Consider the following 24,411-nt stretch of genomic DNA (forward strand, 5'->3'; position numbering starts at 1 on the left):
TATACCCTTACAATGAGCCACAGCAGGCCCATCAAATGAATGGCCAGACTTCTATGTCGTCAATGGGCTTGCTCATTTTTCAGTTTCTCCATGTCTTCTGCTTCGTCAAGTAATAGACAGCCATGAAATATGGGTGGAGTGACACTGGATGGGCTGCCACTGCTACATGGCTTAGGGTAGTGAATACTTTTTACATCGCTCTCTGGATAAAGTGTCTGTTAAATGTAATTTACAAAAATGTAAAGAGTTAGCTGTGGTACTGCCGAGGATCTGGGTTCCCTGAGTTCATTTGCAGTTTAAAAGGATCTAGGATATGGGACGAGTTGACAGTTGTGTAAGAAACTAGTTGGTTTTATGGGTCTCACAGATGATTAAGGTTATCATAAATGTTAGGAAAAGGGTTAAATGTGTAAAACTGTAATTATGCTATGTCTTAAAATGTGTCCTGTGAGATATCTATCTGGTTGACAATCCTTACCTCACATAGGCCTAGATACGGGAACCATTTTAGGACATCCCCAGCCTCAAGCCTCAAACCTCATCCATACAGTTTAGTGCTTATTGTCACTGTTTTTCTCAAAGGATGTCTCGTCTTTCTTTGTCCTGGTGTTTTTAGTATAGACATTTTATGCTGTGCTAACATAAACAGCCATTTACAGCCATCTACAGTGGCAAACTGTAAAGTGAGACTTTTTCATGTGCCGCCTTGGGGACCATAAAGCTTATTAAATCTAAAGACGGGGAAATGGACCAAGGTGTTCTGCGGTAATGGCACCAAACATCTGTGCTTTTTATTTTCTTAATGCTTGGAGGTATTAATCCTTAATGGCTCCTTGGCTGCTCTTTGCCAAATCTGTGATTGCCTAGCTATTATAGCTGACCTATCAGTCTCTTACCAGGGGAGGGAAGGGCACATATTACTTCTTCCTTCACAAGAGGCTTCAGGCTTTAGAAAGTATAGGGAATTAAGTTATGCTCCGAAGCTCCGATAGAAAATTGTTTGGTGATAACTTTTACACACCAATATTTCATTAGTTAGCAAGTTGCTTCTAGTAGATTGGTACAGGATTTGAGTGTACCCGACCATGAATGCTATTGGTTTACAATGTCTTAAAGGATCCCCGGGTCTTGAGGTTTTTGTTAATATCCTCACTTAATTACTTAATGTTCTAAATTATCTCATAGTTAAAGGGATACTTCTGGGTTTTGGCAGTGATGCACTTTATCTACTCCTCCAGAGTCAGATGAACCCGTGGATACCATTTTATGTCTCTGTGTCCAGTGTGAAGGAAGTTAGAGGTAGTTTTGCGAGCCCCAATGCTAACTAGGACCTCATTGCCAAAATCCCGAAGTATCCCTTTAACAATCAATCAATCTATCAAATGTATTTATAAAATCCTTCTTACATCAGCTGATGTCACGAAGTGCTGTACATAAACCCAGCCTAAAACCCCGAACAGCAAGCAATGCAGGTGTAGAAGCAGGGTGGCTAGGAAAAACTCCCATCCACAATGTGGATGTTGGCTCATAGAATGGGATTAGGTTAAACCTGCCGTAAACCTACATACAGTTGAAGTCGGAATTAAAAAAATAAAAAAATAAAATGTTTTTCAACCATCCACAAATGTCTTATTAACAAACTCGGCCAACTTTGTGCATGACACAAGTAATTTTTCCAACAATTGTTTACAGACAGATTATTTCACTTATAATTCACTGTATCACAATTCCAGTGGGTCAGAAGTTTACATACACTAAGTTGACTGTGCCTTTAAAGAGCTTGGAAAATTCCAGAAAATTATGTAACGGCTTTAGAAGCTTCTGATGGGCTAATTTACATCATTTGAGTCAATTGGAGGTGTACCTGTGGATGTATTTCAAGGCCTACCTTCAAACTCAGTGCCTCTTTGCTTGACATCATGGGGAAATCAGCCAAGACCTCAGAAAAGAATTGTAACCTCCACAAGTCTGGTTCATCCATGGGAGCAATTTCCAAATGCCTGAAGGTACCACGTTCATCTGTACAAACAATAGTACGCAAGTGTAAATGGGACCATGGGACCACGCAGCCGTCATACCGCTCAGGAAGGAGACGCGTTCTGTCTCCTAGAGATGAACGTACTTTGGTGTGAAAAGTGCAAATCAATCCCAGAAAAACAGCAAAGGACCTTGTGAAGGTGCTGGAGGACACAAGTACAAAAGTATCTATATCCACAGTAAAACGAGTCCTATATCGACATAACCTGGAAGGCCGCTCAGCAAGGAAGAAGCTACTGCTCCAAAACCGCCATAAAAAAGCCAGACTACGGTTTGCAACTGCACATGGGGACAAAGATCGTACTTTTTGGGAAAATGTCCTCTGGTCTGATGAAACAAAAATAGAACTGTTTGGCCGTAATGACCACCGTTATGTTTGGAGGCAAAAGGGGGAAGCTTGCAAGCCGAAGAACACCATCCCAACAGTGAAGCACGGGGGTGGCAGAATCATGTTGTGGGAGTACTTTGCTGCAGGAGGGACTGGTGCACTTCACAAAATAGATGGCATCATGAAGGTGGAAAATTATCTGGATATATTGAAGCAACATCTCAAGACATCAGTCAGGAAGTTAAAGCTTGGTCACAAATGGGTCTTCCAAATGGCCAGGCATACTTCCAAAGTTATGGCAAAATGGCTTAAGGACAACAAAGTCAAGGTATTGGAGTGGCCATCACAAAGCCCTGACCTCAATCCTATAGAAAATGTGGGGACAGAACTGAAAAAGCATGTGCGAGCAAGGAGGCCTACAAACCTGACTCAGTTACACCAGCTCTGTCAGGAGGAACGGGCCAAAATTCACCCAATTTATTGTGGAAAGTTATGGAAGGCTACCCAAAACGTTTGACCCAAGTTAAACAATTTAAAGCCAATGCTACCAAAAACTAATTGAGTGTATGTAAACTTCTTGTCACGGCCTGACCATAGAGAGCCCTTGTTTCTCTATGGTGTAGGAGATCAGGGCATGACTAGGGGGTATTCTGGTTTAATATTTCTATGTTGTGTTCTAGTTTATGTTTTCTATATTGGTGTTTTGTATATTTCCCAATTAGAGGCAGCTGGTAATCGTTGTCTCAATTGGGGATCATATTTAAGTAGATATTTTTCCCACCTGTGTTTGTGCATGTGCACCTCTTATGTTCACTTTTGGAATAAATATGTGGAACTCAATATCCGCTGTGCCTTGGTCTCGTTCTTATGACAACCGTGACACTTCTGACCCACTGGGAATGTGATGAAAGAAATAAAAGCTGAAATAAATCATTCTCTCTACTATTATTCTGACATTTCACATTCTTAAAATAAAGTGGTTATCCTAACTGACCTAAAAGGGAATTTTTACTAGGATTAAATGTCAGGAATAGTGAAAAACTGAGTTTAAATGTATTTGGCTAAGGTGTATGTAAACTTCTGACTTCAACTGTACATTCGTTTTCTCTATGGCTGTCTTTGAAAGACTCGTCTCTCTCCACCATGTCTGTGGTCTCAAATGGAAGGTAAATTGTCACCTGTCCTGGAAACACCTACATACCCATAAACGGGGGGACACTAGAGCTCACAACCTTCATTACTGTTTGGGCCAGGAGCCATTCTCAGATGACAAGCCCTTTTCCAGGAGTATTCTGGAACACTGCCAAGATTCTTATTGAGACCAAACTGAATGTACTGTGCCTGTCCACTCACCCTTACTCTCATAGTCCCTTTTAAAAAGTAATTTCTCCATCTCTCTCTCTCTCTCTTCCCTGCTTCCAGTAACTTTGTGCACAATCTCAAAAGTAATTGATTGGCAGGAAAGCATAAACCTGTTCTATGTTGCTCGCATTTTTAAAAGTAAGGTCAAGTAATGAAGTGGCAAAATTACAGTTGTGTGTGTGTAACACCGTGTAAAAGCTTTGACTACTTTGACTACTTTTACATTTTAACACCAAGACTGTATATTTTGCCAACAGTATATTTCAGTAGTAGCATAAAAGTGCAGTATACCCGTGAGCTCCAAAGGTATTGGGACAGTGATTTTGAGGGTATTTTCATCCATATCAAGTGAACCGTTTTGAAATTACAGCACTTTTTTTACATATTCCACCCATTTTGGGGGACCGAAAGAATTGGGACAAATTCACTTATGTGTATTAAAGTAGTAAAAAGTTAAAGTTGCAATATGTAACTTTTTGGGCGACCTGCCCTAATTCACATATAAATGTAAGTTATAGATCTGCTGGTGCACGCGGTGTGTCCAGTCTGGTCAGCATGTAAGAAGCGGTAGATCTGTTCTAAGTGCACTATTTCTATGCTTCCAGGTCTTAAGTTTCACGTCTCTGTCTTTCACTGAAAATAAAAAAAATGTGCTTTTGAAGAATATATTTCACAGCGGTTTAGATGGTACGATGATTCTCTACATTATACTTGCGTTTTGTCACATAAACTGAAATTAGGCAAACTATTAGAATTTTAGCAACTAGAAAGTGGCGGAGTGATTTCTGCATTGTGCATCTTTAAGTATTTGGTCCAATATTCATAGCACGCAATGACTACATCAAGCTTTTGACTTTACAAATGGATGCATTTGCTGTTTGTTCTCATTATTATTCACATTCATGTAGAAGTGTTTAGAAACATATTATATTGTTATTAACAGTAAAAGTGGCTGCAAAATGACACAATACATTATTTTCCATTCATTTGTATTCGACATAAAATAATCTAAAACACAACCAAAACCAGCACAAAATGCATCCAACAACTTTGTAGAGTCACAAGCATGACGTAGTCATTTCGTGCTATGAATATGGGACCAAATACTAAACGTTTTACTACTTTAATACACGTATAAGTGAATTTGTCCCAATACTCTTGGTCCCCTGAAATGGTGGGACTACTGTATGTACAAAAAGTATTGTAATTTCTAAACGGTTCACCCGATAGGGATGAAAATACCCTCAAATTAAAGCTGACAGTCTCCACTTTAACCTCATAGTCATTGTATTATCTGAAGTGCTGGAGTACAGAGCCAAAACAACAAATAATGTGTCACTGTCCCAATACTTTTTGGAGCTCACTGTATATTGTGTAGTATAATTCTGTAAGAACATCAGATAGCCTTTGTGAGGCCATTGCCATCCAGGCTGTGTGATGCATGGTGATGTCCCTATGTCTGCCTCAGCCTCCCCTCCAGGCCTCAGTGTCAGTAATAGCCAGCGACAGCGGGGAAAATGGTCGTCAATTACCTCCGCCATTGGGCTGTTCTGTCCTGTTACCCGGGTTACGCTGGCCCGTGTCCCCGCGTGTGGCAGTCAAATCACTGGATCATTTTGGTGGTTTTGGGGAGCTGCAGGGACGGCGTGTGGTGAACAATCTCTCTGGAACTGCTGACTGCTCATGATGGAAAAGACACAGACGGGCTCATCTTGCACATATACACATGCACATTCAATTTTGAGAATGCATGTTATGACATGAACATTTGACAGGGTAAAGGTTGTTGTCATTGTGAACACAGATAGTCTTTGGACATTCTAGAAAGATGCTAGATTTACCTTGGTGTTAGCTTATGATTTACTCTGTTTGGCTGTTCAGTTGGTTTTTGATATTGTACTTTTGGGGTCACATTACTAATTTAATTGTAGTTAATTATGGGGCTTAGATAGACCACTGTTTTGTTGTTGTGTCCGTAGTGTTTTCACAGTGTTTTTTTTCTGAATGTTAAACAAAAGAAACAGAATCCCCAAGCCGACTAGGCGAAAAATCTGTCAATGTGCCCTTGAGCAAGGCACTCAACCCTAATGGTGTTAGAGTATGTGTGCATATGTGTGTGTGTCTCTTCACAGTCCGCGTAGTGTTGTTTTATCCTTTTTTTTAAATCAGATTTTATTGTGTTACTTGTTGTGGAATAGAGTTCCATGTAGTCAAGGCTCTATGTAGTACATTTCCCAGAGTCTGTCCTGGACTTGGGGACTGTGAAGAGACCCCTGGTGGTATGTCTTGTGGGGTATGTATGACTGTCTGAGCAGTGTGTTAGCTGTTTGAACAGACAGTTTGATGCTTTCAAAACGTCAATACCTCTCACAAATACAAGTAGTGTTGCATGTCAATCTCTCCTCTACTTTGAGCCGGGAGAGAATGACATGCATGTTATTGATATTGGCCATCTGTGTACATTTAAGGGCCAGATGTGCTGCTCTGTTCTGGGCTAACTGTAATTTGCCTTCGTCCTTCCTTTTGGCTTTTTACCATATAACTGGGCAGTAGTCCAGGTGTGATAAAACTAAGGCCTGTAGGACTTGTTTTGTTGATTGCGATGTCAAGAAAGCAGAGCAGCGCTTTATCATGGACAGACCTCTCCCCATTTTAGCTACCGTTGCATCAGTATGTCAGTTTGCAATCTATGGTTACTCCAAGCAGTTTAGTCTCCTCAATTGCCTCCTAGTTAATTTCAAGATTTAGATGAGATTTAGTGTTTAGTGAAGAATTTGTCACAAATACAATGTTTTTAGTTTTGATATATTTAGGACTAGCTTATTATAAACCACCTGTTCTAAAACTGACTGCATCTCCTTGTTAAGTGTTGCAGTGATTTCACTTGCGGTGGTAGCTGACGTGTATAATGTGGAGTCATCGGCATACATAGACACACAGGCTTTACTCGAGGGGCCAAGACCGCTATGTTGAAGTATGCCAAACTCTACCTGGTCTATGTTCCCCCTACAGAGTTCCATCTCACTTATGGGAGCCAGCCATGCAGATATGATGTGTTGTAATCCCACAGGAACCTGCTTAGAGAAACACTTTTTCAGCTCAGCCATGGTCTGCATGCTAAGATGCCGGCGGGGTAGTCGGTGAGAAAGGAGGGTGCAGAGGGACAGCTTCCGAGGAAGAATTTTGAGCACTTAATTATGACACTTTATCATGTCAAAAAGCGATGACAGCAATTTGTAAGAATAGAGATTACGGAGAAGAAAAGTCTGTTCATAAATTTTAGGGTGCAGAGATAAGTAAGGCTTTTCAGGACTATATTACTGCAAAAGACTGTCATGTAGCCAGTGTCAGTTGTCCTGATCAGGTCACATCCAGGCTGTATCACAACCGGCCGTGATTGGGAGTCCCATAGGGCGGCGTACAATTGGCCCGGCGTCGTCCAGGTTTGGCAAGGTGTAGGCCGTCATTGTAAATAAGAATTTGTTCTTAACTGACTTGCCTAGTTAAATAAAAGTTTAATATATTTTTTTTTAAATGTCCCAATAACTAACTTTAATAGGGAACCTTAACAATGTTCCTTCCTTCTCTCCCTTTAGAGTTTTTCAGTATTCTATTCAGAACCACTCGTTCCGTTCAGGTAGTACTAAAGTACTCCAAACAGTGGTTCATTGCCCTTGAGTTTTCTTGTCCGTGAGGTATAGCTAGTAGGCTTGGGCGGTATACCGTATATAACGTATACCGGGGTATTTTAAAATGCCCACGGTATGATTTTCGAAACCATCGATAATTGTTATTTTTAAATAAACACCTGCAGTCAACTTGTGCACTAGGTTAATAGATAAAGCAGATTGCGTTCTTAATTTCGTCTGTTGTATTATTATTATTATTTATTTATTTATTTATTTTCATTATGAAGCTGTTCCCTTAAGCAGCTGAGGAGCTGGGGTGTCTGTCCTTGCAGTTAGTTTATGCTCGCTTAGGCTTGTTATCATTTAGCTAGCATCCACAATGGGAATTCGCTAGTACTTTGTTTGCATTTGTTACCATAATTATTATTGTTTAAAAAACATTACGCTTGGAAAGAAATAGTTCCCCCTTGTGTGCACTGCGGGTAATACCTTCTACCCCGGGATGGTACAGGAACAGTATGACAGCATGGAAATCTGGATATTTCCCAACCCTAATAGCTAGAGAGATAGGAATCGATTACCAGAGTCACGCTTGTTGTGGAGAAGAGAGGAATGGAGAAAAGAGAAAGAGAAGAAATACTCTGCAGCAAATTGTCTTGAAAAAGCAGCACCTCCTCCTAGCTTATCAGGAGCTGCATTCAAAAGACACACGGCGTGTTTGAGGATGATTGCTTTCATTTGCACAGGCCCCCTGTTTCATATGAATGAGGCTGCGTTTCGTCTGAGCCACCCTGTGACAGCCACTCCGTCGCAGGTTTATTTTCCCTCTAGCTTTCTGCAACTGGCTCGACACACAATGGAGACGAGGGAGCGGAACGCTATAGCCTGCCTCTGAGGCCAGCTCCTCCCCTTTGACTGGCAAAAGACATCAAGCCGGCGTCTCAGAACTTGATAAGTACGGAGAATTGACCTCCTATTGATTGGGATGATTGATAGGTATGTTGGCCTATGGCTCCATCTGGGAGATGATAAGGAGGAGTCTACCGTGCCCGGGGACTTTCCGCTCTCTTCTCGGTATTGGGAAAGCGTGTCCATGATCCAAGAAGTCTTCTGTGTCTGTGGGGAGGAGAACAGAAAGACGGTGGTCCATGTGAGACCCTAGATGCTGCCTTACGCACTGCAGAGCATTTCACAACATGGACCCAACTCTGTCACTTTCAGAAAACCTGACAACACATATACATTTTCTCAAAGATCGAGAGAGAGAAAGAGAAAGAGAGGGAGTGAACGATAGAGAGAGGTGGTGTGATTGGATAAGAAACACCTTGGGCCACCTTTATCTGCACAGGATTTAAGGTAATGGTGTCGTGGATAAATACTTGTGTACCCTACAAGCCAAATACAATTACTGCTATCGAAAACAGAATCTCCCGCCCCTATAAATCTCTACTGGGGGCCGCAGGGAATGGAGGGATGGAGGGAGGAAGGGATGGAGGGAAGGGGGGAGAGATAAGCCTTTCAGTGTGAGCCAGGCGTCTAATCCTGTGATTTAAATGAGAGCAGTGCGGATGGCCAGATAAAGGACCCGGACTGCCATTGTCTCTTAGAGATACTGAGGGGAAATCTTCCAGAAGGAGGCTCCTATTTCCATTGGGCTAGGCAGTCAGCATCAAGGAGAGTGAAGAGAGGGGAGGGGGGATGGAGTTGGGAGGGGAGAGGGAGAGAGCGAGACGGCCCTCTGGGAGAGTCAGAAAGCCCTGTGCAAATGAATTCTGTCAGTGGTTCCACTCAGGGAGGAAATGTTAGGGGAAGAAAGAGAGAATTTTAGATGTAGGCATATAGAATTAAGAGAGTGGTAATAGAGAGAGGAAGTGTGGGTTGGTGAGCAGGACTGATAAAGAGTGAGAGATAAACACAGACCTACACACACACACCACAGTCCAGGCATAAGATTGCTTTCCATAGCAATCACAAGGGTGATTGGGTGAATGAATCATTATGGAAATGATATGCCTTCTGATTTGACAGTAACTGATGCAAATGTAAACTGCATCATGCAATAAGTATAGAGGCATCCATAATGTCTTACTCCATCTTTCTTTTTGTTCTTTATCTTGAGAAAAAAAGAAGAAACCCGCACACTGCTCTTGATAGTGTCACTGCTCTTTAAGAAGCTTTAAGTATCGGCCTCAAGGCCTTCGTCAGAGCTTTTGTCAGATTTGTTTTCTTCGTTCAATATTTTGAAATGCTGTCAGTCTTCAGACAGTAACACCAATGAAAGGTGACATCTATGGAACTGATGCTATTTTAGTGCCTGGGAAGGATATATTATATATTTGACAATATCTGGGGCCTTATTTATAAACCTTGCGTAAGTACGAAATATATCCCGAAATATGCGTGCATCAATTTTCACGCAAACCTTCAGACCATGTGTATGCCCATCTGCTAGTGGTTGAAACAGTGTATTTCAAGCTGGCAAGTAAGTATTTTGTGCAAATGGGGGATTCATACAAAAATGGAAACAGGATAACATATTTACAAGACTGCAACCTTTTGCCATTAGCAAGAAGAGTTCAAATCTATGTTTTATAATTAGACGTAAGAATCGTATAATTAGACATAGGAATATTTTTCCTATTTGATTTTCATAGCCATTGCAGAATATATTCCTCACCTTTTCTGGCCATGATGGGTTCATGTTAGGGAAGGAGCCACACAACAAATTACCATGTGCATCTCTCATTTAATTGGGCCTAGTAGCCTAGTGAAGAGATAGGCTATTTGCATTTCAAGTTTTGCAATATTGTAGGCCGCGTGGTTTATAATACCGGTATACAGTCGAATTTAACAGCTGATCTTTTACATTGAAGTATCTATCAAGTTTCAAGTTTTTATTGTCACACGCACAAGTACAGTGAAATGCCTTTTTTGCTTGCTCTTTCCCAACAATGCAGTAATGAATATCAGTAGTACTATAAAAAATCAATTAAAAAGTCAAGTAGATATAAAATGTGTTTTTTTTAGTAGCCTGCCCTGTAATGTTTTAGAATTTGCGGTCAGTGACAGTCCATCATGTTTAGGTTGGGGGGGAAAAGTCGTAAGAAAAAACATTGTTGAATTCAAACGTTCTGTTGACAGGTCCATGACAATTTGCCGTTGTTTTCTCATTCAAAAACTGACACAGTCCTTTTCCAGATACAGCATAAATTACTGCTAAAGATGAAACCATTCTGCCAACCGAGTAAATAGACCGGTAGCTTATGTCAAATATTTGACAGTATGGGTAGGCTACAGTATTGCTGTGCGATAAGAGCGCGACATCATTGTCTATTTAATCTCAAGAGTCTATACCAAGGCAGGGTATATAAACCCAATAATCTATTGATAAACTAAATATTGAACAACAATTTGTCTTTTGCATGCCGTGGCATAATGCCAATAGTTCCAAATTGTACAGCAGATAAAGGGAGTTATTGGCACCATATTAGGTGAATGGAGGAGTTTTCAGGCAGAGTTTTAATGTCTCATTCACGAGTGCACAGTTTTCGACAGGTCTGGTTTATAGCGGCAAACATGTATTTGAATGGCATACATTTTACGGCAAGTTTATAACATCTCAATATGTGTGTACTTGCGCTGACTTTTCAGAAATGGCGCATGCAGAAATTGTGTGAAATGTATGCAACAGTTAGAAATAAGGCCCCTGTAGAGCAGCAAACATACTGCAGGCAGGATAAAGAGCATGAAAACACACACATAGACACACACGTGGACTCGTGCAGACACACACACTCACACACACAGCTACCTGCTGTCTCTCTATCTTTGCAGAAGGCTAAAATGAGGTCTCTCTTTAGAGGATATAAAAAGAGGGAAGATACGTGGTAGGGGTTCTCACTTTGGGTGGGCCCTAAGGTACCCCTGTCTCTTTGGGGTCCTGGAATTTGGTTCCTACCTTGGTTTCCTTGGTTCCTACCCAGTGGCAGCATGTCTCCCCATAGGGGTTACTTGTCTCCCATCACGACTTGACTCTGGTGTGGAAACAGCAGGCGTTTCTACACCAACAGCATACCCATCCTAAAACATCCAAAAGCATATTCAACCCTATTCCTTTTCCACCCCTACTGTTCCACCTCCATTTGCCCCCAAGGCCTTTCCCTGTTTCCCAGTATGGTGTGTAAATGCACGCATGCACACGCGCACGCACGCACATGCACACACACTAAACCTTCTTTGACTACTGAGGTGAACTGGTTTCTGGGGAAGAAAAAGCAAATGCTGTCCAGTGAAAATTGCTATTATCACAGCTTTACTCTTATTTTCTGTTCTTAATGTTGGATTTGAAGAAAAAGACGCAAACTGTTGCTAAGTCCACCTTAATGCCCATGAACTGTGTCCTAATAGTATAAAATGGTTGCATGTGCATTGGAAGGGTTGATTAACTGTTATTTATTTAAGATACTTGAATACACTTCATCCCATGAGAAAAAAAATGCTGTTTTTTATGATGGCTCTAAATATCTTTGTCAATGTTTAAATGAACTGAATGCCAAAAATATAGTGGTTCTTCTGTCGCCTGTTAGTAAAGCCTTGTGAAAACCAGCAGAGCAGCAAATGACCTCTATTTGTTAACACTTTACTCTTAACACTTCGCCTATCTCATAAACAAGACATCAATTCTAACCTGCAATTAAAGGTTTAACATTTTTTTTAACTGCTTGCATGAAAATGAAAACAATAGTTTGAAGTGAGCATGTGTTTAAATTGTGTTAAAATGCCTGATGCCAAATGCAGACTGTTTTCTAAATGTTTTAAATGTTTTTTAAACTTTAAACAGCGACAACCGATAATGAACGCCTTGAAATTGCCACTAAGAAATTCCCATTGAAATACGCCCGGCCAGTAGTGGACTGGCTACAAGAGAAAGGTAACCTTAACACAACTTCTAACTTTTAAATTCTCTTCTATTGAGCTCAACATTTAACTTTTTATTTTTGCATTTGCCTGCTGAACTGATACTTTGAATTTATTTTACTACTTTAAAATATGATTTTAGCATGAACTAATTACTTCCTAACCTTATTTTCTTTCTCAATTCGAATGCATTTGATTAGATTTTTTGGTACCCAAGTTAATTACCCAAGTAAATCTCATGATAGTTCATAATTCATAATCATTCTACTCAGTTAAAGGGACTGCTATTGAAGATAATATTCCATCCTATCTCGTGTTCATATTACACATGAAAAGATTATTTCATATACTCTACATCTTGAATCCTTCTAAAATTAGCTTTACGATAAAAGAGAAATAACAAAGCTCAAGTATCTCCTTAAAGTCCCTTTAACACCCATTTAAACTTGAATGCAATTTCAAATGCAAGTAGTCACCTAATGCATGAATCAATATGCTGTTGTACATCTACAATGTGGAGTCAGTTAATAATCATTTGATGTACAATCATTTTTTCATTTATTAATTCTGTAACCAGAATTCTATGTTGATGGCATTGGAGAACGATTGCATTAAACTGGGTAAACAATTTTCTAACAGCTCAACAGTTTACTCAATACTTGCTAAGTTGAATATTACGATTTGTAATATTATTCATTTTTTGTTGTTTTAGGTTTCAAATATACGCTTATTCAATTATACAATTCATGTTGTGTCGGTGATATTACTTAGAATACTTAGATTTGACGTGCTGTAAATATCCATTTGGCAATCATTTTTCCCATTTGAAACTCGACAACCTCTTTTCGTGTACTGCTTTTCTCTTTCAGATTCCTGCCCTCCTGATGTATACCTTTGGCCTTAGCCCTAGCTTTTTAGACATCAGTTCCTTTCTCTGCTTTCAGGCTTAAGCATTTGCCCAAGCCTATTAAACATTGTTTCCTACCTCTTCTTTCAGGCTTAAGCATTTGCCCTAGCCTTTTAAACATTCGTCCCTACCCCAGTCTTTGTCTTCTTAGCTATGGCATTAGCTCTAGCCTTATTAGATGCAGCTGATCAGAGGCTGCCCCAAAGGGCCAGTTTGAGGAGACAGACATAAAGCTTTGACCTTTTCTCCTCCTTTCCGTCCTCCTCTCTCCTCTCCTCCCTCAGCCTCAGATCACAACCCGTAATCTCGTAATTACGGCTAACAACATGATGACCTTTCTACAGTGAATCCATCCTGGGAGACATCACCCTTGTAGCCAGACGTGTTGACCCTGTATATTTGGGGTTAGCTCCCTGGGCCCAGGCTAGTTATAGCCTCTTCAGTTGACCTTTCTTTATAGTTTCACCGTAAAGGTTTTTACAACCGACCTCATAGTGACCTCGACAATATACTGTAAGGACCTTTTGATTGTCAAGGACTTTTAAGTGTGACACACACACACACACACACACACACACACACACACACACACACACACACACACACACACACACACACACACACACACACACACACACACACACACACACACACACACACACACACACACACACACACAGAGGTCATGGCAGACCAACATTTATCATATGAAGCCGGATCTTTGAGTCAACCAACATCTCCTCCCATTTCAAGAACAGTTTGGATATTGAATAAAAAAAACAGACCTTATTTTCCTACTCCATCTCTTGTTGTTCCTTGATGTGAATGACCTCTGTCTGGTTCCATCCTTTAGGTCGGCAGCTAACGATATTCAACACCCAGGCCACAGTCACCATCGGTGGCAGCGACCGCAGTCGGCCCTTCCAGGGTCAGCTGTCTGGCCTCTACTACAACGGCCTCAAGGTCCTCAACATGGCTGCCGAGGGCAACCCCAACATCAAGATCAACGGCAGTGTCCGATTGGTAGGCGACGTGCCCTCTGTGGCCGGGTCGGCTCGCACCACCGCCCAGCCCCCCGAGATGTCCACCACCTTTATTGAGACCACCACCACCATGTCCACCACCACCACCCGCAAGCACCGCTCCTCTCCCACCATACAGGTAGGGCCTGGGGACGGGGAGGAGAGGAGAGGGGTGATATAATTGGGTGGAGTTGGTGTATGATAGGGTGAGGTAGATCTTGAGAGAGGAGGGTATGGTTAGAATTTTCATTGGTGCTGAGGGTTGCTGGGCGTTCCTTTGACAAATCAAGACACCCATGTAAGTGTTTCATGTATTAATGTGTATACCACCATTGGCATACACACAATCTCAATGAACATGTCACAGGAGATATACAGACGATGTCATGCTAACCTGATAATACATGCATACAGCCATATCAACAGCATAGAGATTACCAGCCACATACCAACGTATACTATATGTGCTCCATACATGTCCCCTGAACAGCTGTGTGTGGAGGACCACGACAGCCCCATCTTCTCCCCAGAGACATAGGCACGCTCAGAGACCCTGTGGTTTAGATGGAGAAATTAGCCCTAAGCCCTTCATAATCTCTGCCTGCCTGTTTTACACTACAAATAACCACATAGCCCAAATACCATCTTTTTTAACAAGATGTTTTTATATTTTTTTTAGATAAATGAGGCCAGGAAAGGGAAAACTCTGGAAAACCTACATGTCTGTCGGACCTATGGGTTCAAATACTATTTTTAATTATTCAGATACTTTATTTGTGCTTAATTGAGCTTGCCTGGTTTAATGGACTATTAGAATAGTCACAAAACAGAAAACCCCATCCATTTGACACTCCAGGCAGGCAAACACTCAATGATTCTGAAAGATTTCAAATAGTGTTAGATTAGATGATTAGATTAGATACGTTTATTAGTCACATGCACAGGGTCGCAGATGTAATCGCAGGGCACAGTGAAATTCATATGTTCCGAGCTCCAAGAGTGCAGGTCGAAAAAAAGAGAAGTGAAGTATTTGAACCGAGGTCTGTGTTATTGTCACACTTACTCTGGTGTGTTCAGGTGCGCTAGGTGTTTTTCATATTATGCAAACCATTGTGTACAAAGCCCTGCATGCTTTCTAGCACAGCCAGCCACTGTATCAGGTGTCAGTTGGGATGGTTTGTTTAGGCCCAGGTGTGGTTATGGGTGCTTTGATTTACAGGTAAGTGGGGCATTTTCTTTGAATGACTATATTTTGTATACCAGACTTTCCCCATTCATTATCTGCTGGACATCTATCAAATATTATATTAATATTACACATGAAAATATTAAATATTAATTTATACTGCACAAAAATATAAATGCAGCATGCAACAATTTCAATTATTTTACTGAGTTACAGTTCATATAAAGAAATCAATCAATTTAAATTAATTAATTTGGCCCTAATCTGTGGATTTCACAACTGGGCAGGGGCACAGCCATGGATGGGTCTGGGAGGGCAAAGGACCACCCACTGGGGAACCAGCCAATAAGAATTAGTTTTTCCCCACAAAAGGGCTTTATTACAGACAGAAATACACCTCAGCTGTCCTGGTCTGGTCTCAGACGAGCCCGCAGGTGAAGAAGCCAGATGTGGAGGTCGATGGCTGGCATGGTTACACGTTGACTGCGGTTGTGAGGCCGGTTGGACGTACTGCCAAATTCTCTAAAACAAAGTTTTATGGTAGAGAAATTAACATTCAATTTTCTAGCAACGGTACAGGTAGACATTCCTGCAGTCAGAATGCCAATTACACGCATTGTGGCATTGTGTTGTGTGACAAACATTTTAGAGTGGCCTTTTATTGTCCCCAGTATATGGTGCACATGTGTAATGATCATGCTGTTTAATCAGCTTCTTGAAATGCCACACCTGTCTGGTGGATGGATTATCTTGGCAAAGGAGAAATGCTCACTAACAGGGATAGAAACAAATTTGTACACAAACTCAGAGAGAAATAAGCTTTTATGGAACATTTCTGGGATATTTTATTTCAGCTCATGAAACATGGGACCAACACTTTACATGTTGTGTTTATCTTTTTGTTCAGTATATTAATATATTCTCTATTTATATTATAATAACAAAATGGGAGGATAGATTGGACATACAGTGCATTAGGAAAGTATTCAAATCTCTTGACTCTTTCCACATTTTGTTACATTACAGCCTTATTTTTAAATGTATTTTAAAAATTCCCCTTATCAATCTACACACAATAACCCATAATGACAAAGCAAAAATAGTTGTTTTTAAGTTTTGGATAATTTATGAAAGAAAAAAAGTATTATTCAGACCCTTTACTTACTACTTTGTTGAAGCACCTTTGACAGCGATTACAGCATCTAGTCTTCTTGGGTAGGACGCGACAACCTTGGCACACCTGTATTTGGTGAATTTCACCCATTCTTCTCTGCAGATCCTCTCAATCTATGTCATGTTGGATGGGGAGCATTGCTGCAAAGCTATTTTCAGGACTCTCTGGAGATGTTTGATCTGATTCAAGTCCGGGCTCTGGCTCGGCCACTCAAGGACATTCAGAGACTTGTCCCGAAGTCACTCCTGCGTTGTATTTCCTGTGTGCTTAGGGTTGTCGTCCTGTTGGAAAGTGAACCTTCGCCCCAGTCTGAGGTCCTGAGCGCTCTGGAACAGGTTTTCATCAAGGAAATCTGTACTTTGCTCCATTGATCTTTACCTCGATCCCGACTAGTCTCCCAGTCCCTGAAAAACATCCCCACAACATGATGCTGCCACCACCATGCATCACCGTAGGGATGGTGCCAGGTTTCCTCCAGACGTGACACTTCAGGCCAAAGAGTTCAATCTTTGTTTCATCAGCCCCGAGAATAATTTTTCTCATGGTCTGAGAGTCTTTTGGTGCTTTTTGGCTAACTCCAAGCTGGCTGTCATGTGCCTTTTATTAGGGAGTGGTTTTCGTCTGGCCACTCTAACATAAAGGCCTGATTTGTGGAGTGCTGCAGAGATGGTTGTCCTTCTGGAAGGTTCTCCCATCTCCACAGAGGAACTCTGGAGCTCTGTCAGAGTGACCATCGGGTTCTTGTTCATCTGCCTGACCAAGGCCCTTCTCCCGCTATTGTTTAGTTTGGCTGGGCAGCCAGCTCTGGAAGAGTCTTGGTGGTTCCAAACATCTTCCATTTAAGAATGATGGAGGCCACTGTGTTCTTGGAGACCTTCAATGCTGCAGAATTGTTTTGGTACCCTTCCTCAGATGTGTACCTCGACACAATCCTGTCTCAGAGCTCTACAAACTATTTCTTCGAACTCATGGCTTGGTTTTTTTCTCAGACATGCATTCTTAACTGTGGGACATTATATAGACAGGTGTGTGCCTTTCCAAATCATGTCCAAACTATTGAATTTACTACAGGTGGACTCCAAACATCCCAAGCATGATCAATGGAAACAGGATGCACCAGAGCTCAATTTCGAGTCTCATAGCAAACAAAGGGTCTTAAAAATTAACATAAATAAGGTATTTCTATTTTAAATTTTTAATAGATTTGTAAACATTCCTAAAAAACTGTTTTTACTTTGTCACTATGGGGTATTGTGTGTAGATTGATGAGGATTTTTATTTATTTAATCCATTTAGAATAAGGCTGTAACGTAACAAAATGTGGAAAAAGTCAAGGTGTCTGAATACTTTCCCGCAGGCACTGCATGTGATGTCAGGATTACATTTGTGTCTTAGTATACTGTATGTGTCCCCTCCAAAAACTCTAAAAGCATCTTCATTCCAACTCTCTCTCTCTCTCTCTCTCTCTCTCTCTCTCTCTCTCTCTCTCTCTCTCTCTCTCTCTGGCCATCTAAATCAAAATGATATAAAATAAAAGTCTGTGGCTGAGTAAAAACATAATCACGATGACCATTTCATAGGTGCCCCGGAGAACAAATGGACCTGGCTAGTGGTCATGATATTAAAGCCATAACTCTCCACAGAGAGACTTTGACATACAGTATTGAGGGGCTAATGTTGAATGACGCGAGCTCAGCTTTAGCTAGCGCCACAAGCCTTTCTCGGCGCAGAGCACAGCTACTGTAGAGCAGTCCACTGTTCCTAGAAAGGCTTTTGTGAATGTTTAACTACCCCCTGATGTTTTACCCATGTTAAGTTTAAAAGTTTAAACTACTGATGCCTGCAACACCCTTGCTATGAGGTGAATTAAATCTAGAACTATACTGAACAGAAATATAAACACAAGATGCACAAGATTGCTGAGTTACAGTTCATATAAGGAAATCAGTCAGTTGAAATAAATACATTTGGTCCTAATCTATGGATTTCACATGACCATGTTGGCTAGCATGGTTACACGTGGACTGCGGTTGTGAGGCTGGTTGATGTACTGCCAAATTCTCTAAAATGACGCTGGAGGAGGCTTATGGTAGAGAAACTAACATTACATTCTCTGGCAACAGCTCTGGTGGACATTCCTGCAGTCAGCATGCCAATTGCACGCTCCCTAAAAACTTGAGACATCTGTGGCATTGTGTGGTGTGACAAAAATGCACATTTTAGAGTGGCCTTTTATTGTCCCCAGCACAAGGTGCACCTGTGTAATGATCCGCTTCTTGAAATGCCACACCTGTCAGGTGGATGGATTATTTTGACAAAGACAAAATGCTCACTAACAGGGATGTAAACAAATGTCTGCACAACATTTTAGATAAATACGTTTTTTGTGCTGAAATTTTATTTCAGCTCATGAAACAACACTTTGCATGTTGCGTTTATATTTTTGTTCAGTATACATAGACCTAGATAGACCTATTGCTGGGAACTGAATTCTTTACAATTACAACATTTTGTAATGAAACAAGGCAGGATTGGTCACATTCTAATTGGCTAGTGTTTTATTAGTACTCCTCTCAGAAGGGTGTGGGAGTATCCTCTTTACCTGTGAAAGGAACACAGAGCTGATCTTACCGTAACTCAGTCAAGCATCACAAACCTAACCCTGTTTTCTCTGGATGGACTGCAGGCAAATTATATGCAAAACACAAGAGTACATCAAAAGAGCAGAAAAGAAAATAGACAAAGGAACGATGAGAGAGAGTCTCAGGTTTCATGTTTTATTAGCCATATGTACGGGATATGCATGGTGTACATCAGCCAACAAAATGCTTACTTGCAGGTTCCTTCTCAACAAACAATAAGAAATAATAAATGATAAGAATATAAACATAAAGTAAATGGCTCAATAGAATATAATAAACATTTTAGCATAAATATAATACAGGAAGGCACACTTTAGTCCAATATTTACACGTTTATTGGGGAAAAAGGGGATGGGGGCAAGTGTATAAATTGAGCAGTAAAATAAGCGTCTGGTAGCAGCAGTGTATAGCATGTATGTACACGGAGTATACCAAACATTAGGAACACCTTCCTAATATTGAGTTGCAACCCCCCCCCCCCTTTGTCCTCAGAACATCCTTAATTCGTTGGGTCATGGACTCTAGAAGGTGTTGAAAGCGTGTTGACCCCAATGCTTCCTACAGTTGTGTCAAGTTGGCTGGATGTCCTTTGGGTGGTGGACCATTCTTGATACACACAGGAACGTGAAAAACCCAGCAGCATTGTAGTTCTTGACACAATGCGGTGCACCCGGCACCTACTACCATACCCCATTCAAAGGCCCACATATGGCACACATACACAATCCATGTCTCAAGGCTTAAAAATCCTTCTTTAACCTGTCTCCTCCGCTTCATCTACACTGACTGAAGTGGATTTAACAAGGGATATCAATAAGGGATCATAGCTTTCACCTGTATTTACCTGGTCAGTCTATGTCATGGAAAGAGCATGCGTTCTTAATGTTTTGTCAGTGTATGTGTGGGTGTGTGAATGAGTGAGAACATGCGTGCTAAGGTGCAAAGAACCAGAGCAGCTGGTTAGTCCAGTTTAAGTGTTCAGCAGTCTGATGGCTTGTAGATAGAAACTGTCTCTGAGGCTGTTGGTAACAGACCTCATGCTCCAATACCGTCTGCCCGACAGTAAGGCAGAGAACAGCTCGTGGCTAGGGTGTGAGGGGTCCTTGATGATGCTGCGTGCCTTCCTCAGGTAGATATCCTGGATGGGTGGGAACACGATCCCAGTGATGTACTGGGCCGCCTTCACTACCCTGCGGTCGTGGACGGAGCAATTCCTGTACCAGGCTGCAACCGGTCAAAACGCTCTCGATGGTGCAGCGGTAGTATTTGGAGAGGACCCGTGACTCTCTCTACAGCAGTCCCATTGATGTGGATTGGGGCATGTTCACTCCTCTGCTTCCTGAAATCAACAATCAACTCCTTTGTTTTGCTAATGTTGAGGGAGAGGTTGTTGTCATGACACCACAATGCCAGTTCACTTACCTCCTCCCTTACTCTTCGTTGTTGGTTATCAGGTCTACAACCATAGTGTCGTCAACATAACTTGATGATGGAGTTGGTGTCGTGCAAAGCCACGCAGTCGTGGCTTAACAGGGAGTACAGCAGAGGACTGAAGACACACCCCTGGGGGGCCCCTGTGTTAAGAGTCAGTGTGGAGGAGGTGTTGTTGCCAATCCTCACAACCTGTGGTCTGGTCATCAGGAATTCCAAGATCCAGTTGCAGAGGGTGGAACATTACCTTAAAATACACATCTTAACATCTACATTTGTAGCTAGTGTTCTTGTCAGACCATTACTTAAACTTCCTCATGAACGGTAGCTTCTTCCGTTTCTCTTAGCACAATTTGTTCCACTTATATAGATCCCGAGGACATTTTATTTAATCTTTCATTTCTATATGGATGGGAGGTTTAGAAAGCTGTGGTCCTTGTCACATGCGACGCAAGTCTGAGTTGTCGAGCATTAATTCAAGTTTGAGTCTGTATTGTCTTTTTGCGTCTCTAAAGGATTTGCGGAGCTCGTAGAGAGAGCGATAAAGACAGATTAGAAATGGGAGATTTGAGAGGCTTGTGATGCTCAATAGCAGGTACTCTATCAAATTAAAAATATCAAAGGGGGCCAATAGAAGGAAGTGATTTTTATTTATTTTTCTAATTTAATGGAGGATGAATTTCCTGTGGAGGTCAATCTGAAGCAGGTGATGAATAACAGCCCAGAGAGGAAGTGACACGGACAGGAGAGCCGTGTTTATCACATCCTCTTCCTCTTTCTTTCTCTCTCTGGCTGACCAGGCATTTGTTATCTCACCAATAAAACCCAGGGAAGAAGAGAGAGAGAGAGAGAGAGAGAGAGAGAGAGAGAGAGAGAGTGTGTGTGTGTGTGTGTGTGTGTGTGTGTGTGTGTGTGTGTGTGTGTGTGTGTGTGTGTGTGTGTGTGTGTGTGTGTGTGTGTGTGTGTGTGTGTGTGTGTGTGTGTGTGTGTGTGTGTGTGTGTGAGGCCGTAGAAGATAACTTGTGGTCAGTGGGTTGAGTGGCCCTCAATCAATGTACTCATACACTCCCCATCTCACTACTCATGTCTGTAGAAGGCATGTGTATCAGTATAGCAGTACTACAAAACTGTAAGCCTATGGTATACCTCTGTGTGGGATTAGTTAGTGGTGTGTGTGTCAGTGTAGTGGAACTGGCAGGGGGATTCTCATTAAAGTAGGCTAGGTCTCAACAGTAGGCTAGGTCAACAAGCTGCTACTACACACACACCACACAAAGTGGCCCTTACAGTCATGTTTGCTTTCGCTCGTCTTAATTTGAGCAAACAGGATGGGTAAACAAGCTGTCCGTCACAGTTTGCAGGTAATCTAATTGTGCTCCTCAGTGTCTGAAGTGGCATTTCTGGGGGAGAGTGTGTGTGTCTATGTACACAGTGCGGTCCGGAATTATTGATCCCCTGATGAAGATGAGAAAAAAATACTGTATAATTAAATAATACAAATGCTGATCGATATTGTATGCTCAAAAAAAACGAAAAATTATATACTTTTTTACTAATACAATTGCTCAGAGTAGGAGAATTTGTTTGACAAGTAATGTTTTTTAACTCTCAAAAAGCTAGGGGTCAAAATTATTGCCTCCGCTGTTTTCAATACTCTTGCACCCTCCCTTTGCAAGGATAACGACACTAAGCCTTTTTTGGAGAACACATTGGGAGGGATCTTAGACCAGTCCTCCATACAGAATATTTCCAGATCATTGATATCCTTCATCTGTGCTTCTGGAGACTGTGGACAATTAACCAGTTATACAATGAGCAAAGTGATTGTGCTGTTTGTATGCGGCTGCTTTAAAAGTGAGCCGTGTTTGCGGGTGATCAGGGGTGTATTCATTCCGCCGATTCTGTTGAATAATGTTTCTTAAATGGAAGCAAACGGAATGAAAAGGGCATAAACATACCTGAATTTGCCCTTTAAATGCTCTTGCTTTCAACTGTTGGACTAATGTTTAAACCCTAGATCAGCTAGATGCTAGAGTGTGCAATGCGGTATTGAATGTGTCACTTTCTGTCATCTTCATTACTCAAATTTGTCTCTGTAAACTTGTATTCATAGGCTAGGTTGTATTAACCTCATGATGGATATAGAGAAAATTCAAGTATCATGTAGTAGCATAAACCTTTCGATGTTACATTGAACTGGGTGAATGGAATTTGAATGACAGTCATCCAATATGCTGTAATAGAAATAAGGCCATGCTCATAACAAAAAATGATCATCCTCCCTCATCTTAAACGGCACCGACCGTCACTGATAGAGCTTAGATAACAAGATGAAATAGATTGTTTTTAAACAGTGTAGAGCTACAGTATAATGAACATGGTCAAGCCTCCAAGGTTCTCCATTAACATCCTTTTAATACATTCTGACTTTCAGTGTGAGTTTGCTCATGAGACAGAAAACAAATGAGGGAGAGAGAGAGAGAGCGCGAACAAGGGAGGAGAGAGAGGCAGCGTTTGATTGGCAGCCATTTAAAAATGCACAACATTGTCCTCCAGGCCGTTCTCTTCAGTCATCCGTCTTATCCACCACATTTAAAAGGTAAATTCAGTTTGTACTGTTTATTTCCCGCTTTGTTTGTCTTCTTTTGTTGTTCCCCATTGGCTGCTGGAATAATTGGTAGAGTTGAGGTTAATTGAGCTAATACAGTCAGTAGGAGAGATTGGGGTAAATTGAGCCAAAAGGGTTAGTTGAGCCACCTCTTGTTTCTAGGAACACAAAATGAACCAGCTAACCAACTATTGGTTGATGTCATAGATGTCATCATTTCAGTCTGTGACGGAAGAAACCACATGGAAAAAGTGATAAGCAAGATAGGTCCCCCAAAAATATTTTCACAAAGGTTGAAAATAGAGGTTTCATGATGCTTGTATCTAAACCAAAGTATATTGTTTTAAGAATGTTTTATACATCAGTTAGGGTCTCTATAAGCTACAATTTGAGGTCCTAAACCTAGCATGAAAGTGCATCCGTGTAGCTGTGTGGGCTGATATAGTCAACATTTTTGCCTTGTGGTAAATTGAGTCAATGGCCATGGGGTAAGTTGAGCCGATGGCCACCATAATTCATACAAATTATGATTACATTTAGTCAGTTTTATGCATAATATGAACAGTGGTGACCTGTGTTTTGAACCCCACATTTTAAGCAATTTAAATAGGACTCGTTTTACTGTGGATATACAGTTGGAAGTTTACATACACCTTAGCCAAATACATTTAAACTCAGTTTTTCCACAATTTCTGACATTTAATCCTAGTAAAAAATCCCTGTCTTCGGTCAGTTAGGATCATCACTTTATTTTAAGACTATGGAATGTCAGAATAATAGTAGAAATAATGATTTATTTCAGCTTTTATTTATTTCTTCCTTCTTTCTTTCACGTTCCCAGTGGCTCAGAAGTTTACATACATGCAATTAGTATTTGGTAGCATTGCCTTTAAATTGGGTCAAACGTTTCGGGTAGCCTTCCACAGGAGTGAATTTTGGCCCATTCCTCCTGACAGAGCTGGTGTAACTGAGTCAGGTTTGTAAGGCCTCCTTGTGCGCACACGCTTTTTCAGTTCTGCCCACAAATTTTCTATAGGATTGAGGTCAGGGCTTTGTGATGGCCACTCCATTACCTTGACTTTGTTGTCCTTAAGCCACTTGGTCACAACTTTGGAAGTATGCTTGGGATCATTGTCCATTTGGAAGACCCATTTGCCACCAAGCTTTA

The 24,411-nt window shown here is 41.2% G+C and overlaps 1 protein-coding gene across 1 annotated transcript in view; it reads left to right on the forward strand.

Moving 5' to 3' along the window:
- LOC139374953 (neurexin 3a) overlaps nucleotides 1-24,411 on the forward strand; it is a 447,428-nt gene that overhangs the window by 379,419 nt on the left and 43,598 nt on the right. Inside the window, exons 21-22 of the mRNA XM_071116227.1 lie at nucleotides 12,197-12,286; nucleotides 14,034-14,341. Of these exons, the coding sequence (XP_070972328.1) occupies nucleotides 12,197-12,286; nucleotides 14,034-14,341 (398 nt within the window). The remainder of the gene's footprint in view (nucleotides 1-12,196; nucleotides 12,287-14,033; nucleotides 14,342-24,411) is intronic.

Source organism: Oncorhynchus clarkii, chromosome 19, assembly GCF_045791955.1.
Source record: "Oncorhynchus clarkii lewisi isolate Uvic-CL-2024 chromosome 19, UVic_Ocla_1.0, whole genome shotgun sequence".
Classification (NCBI taxonomy): domain Eukaryota; kingdom Metazoa; phylum Chordata; class Actinopteri; order Salmoniformes; family Salmonidae; genus Oncorhynchus; species Oncorhynchus clarkii.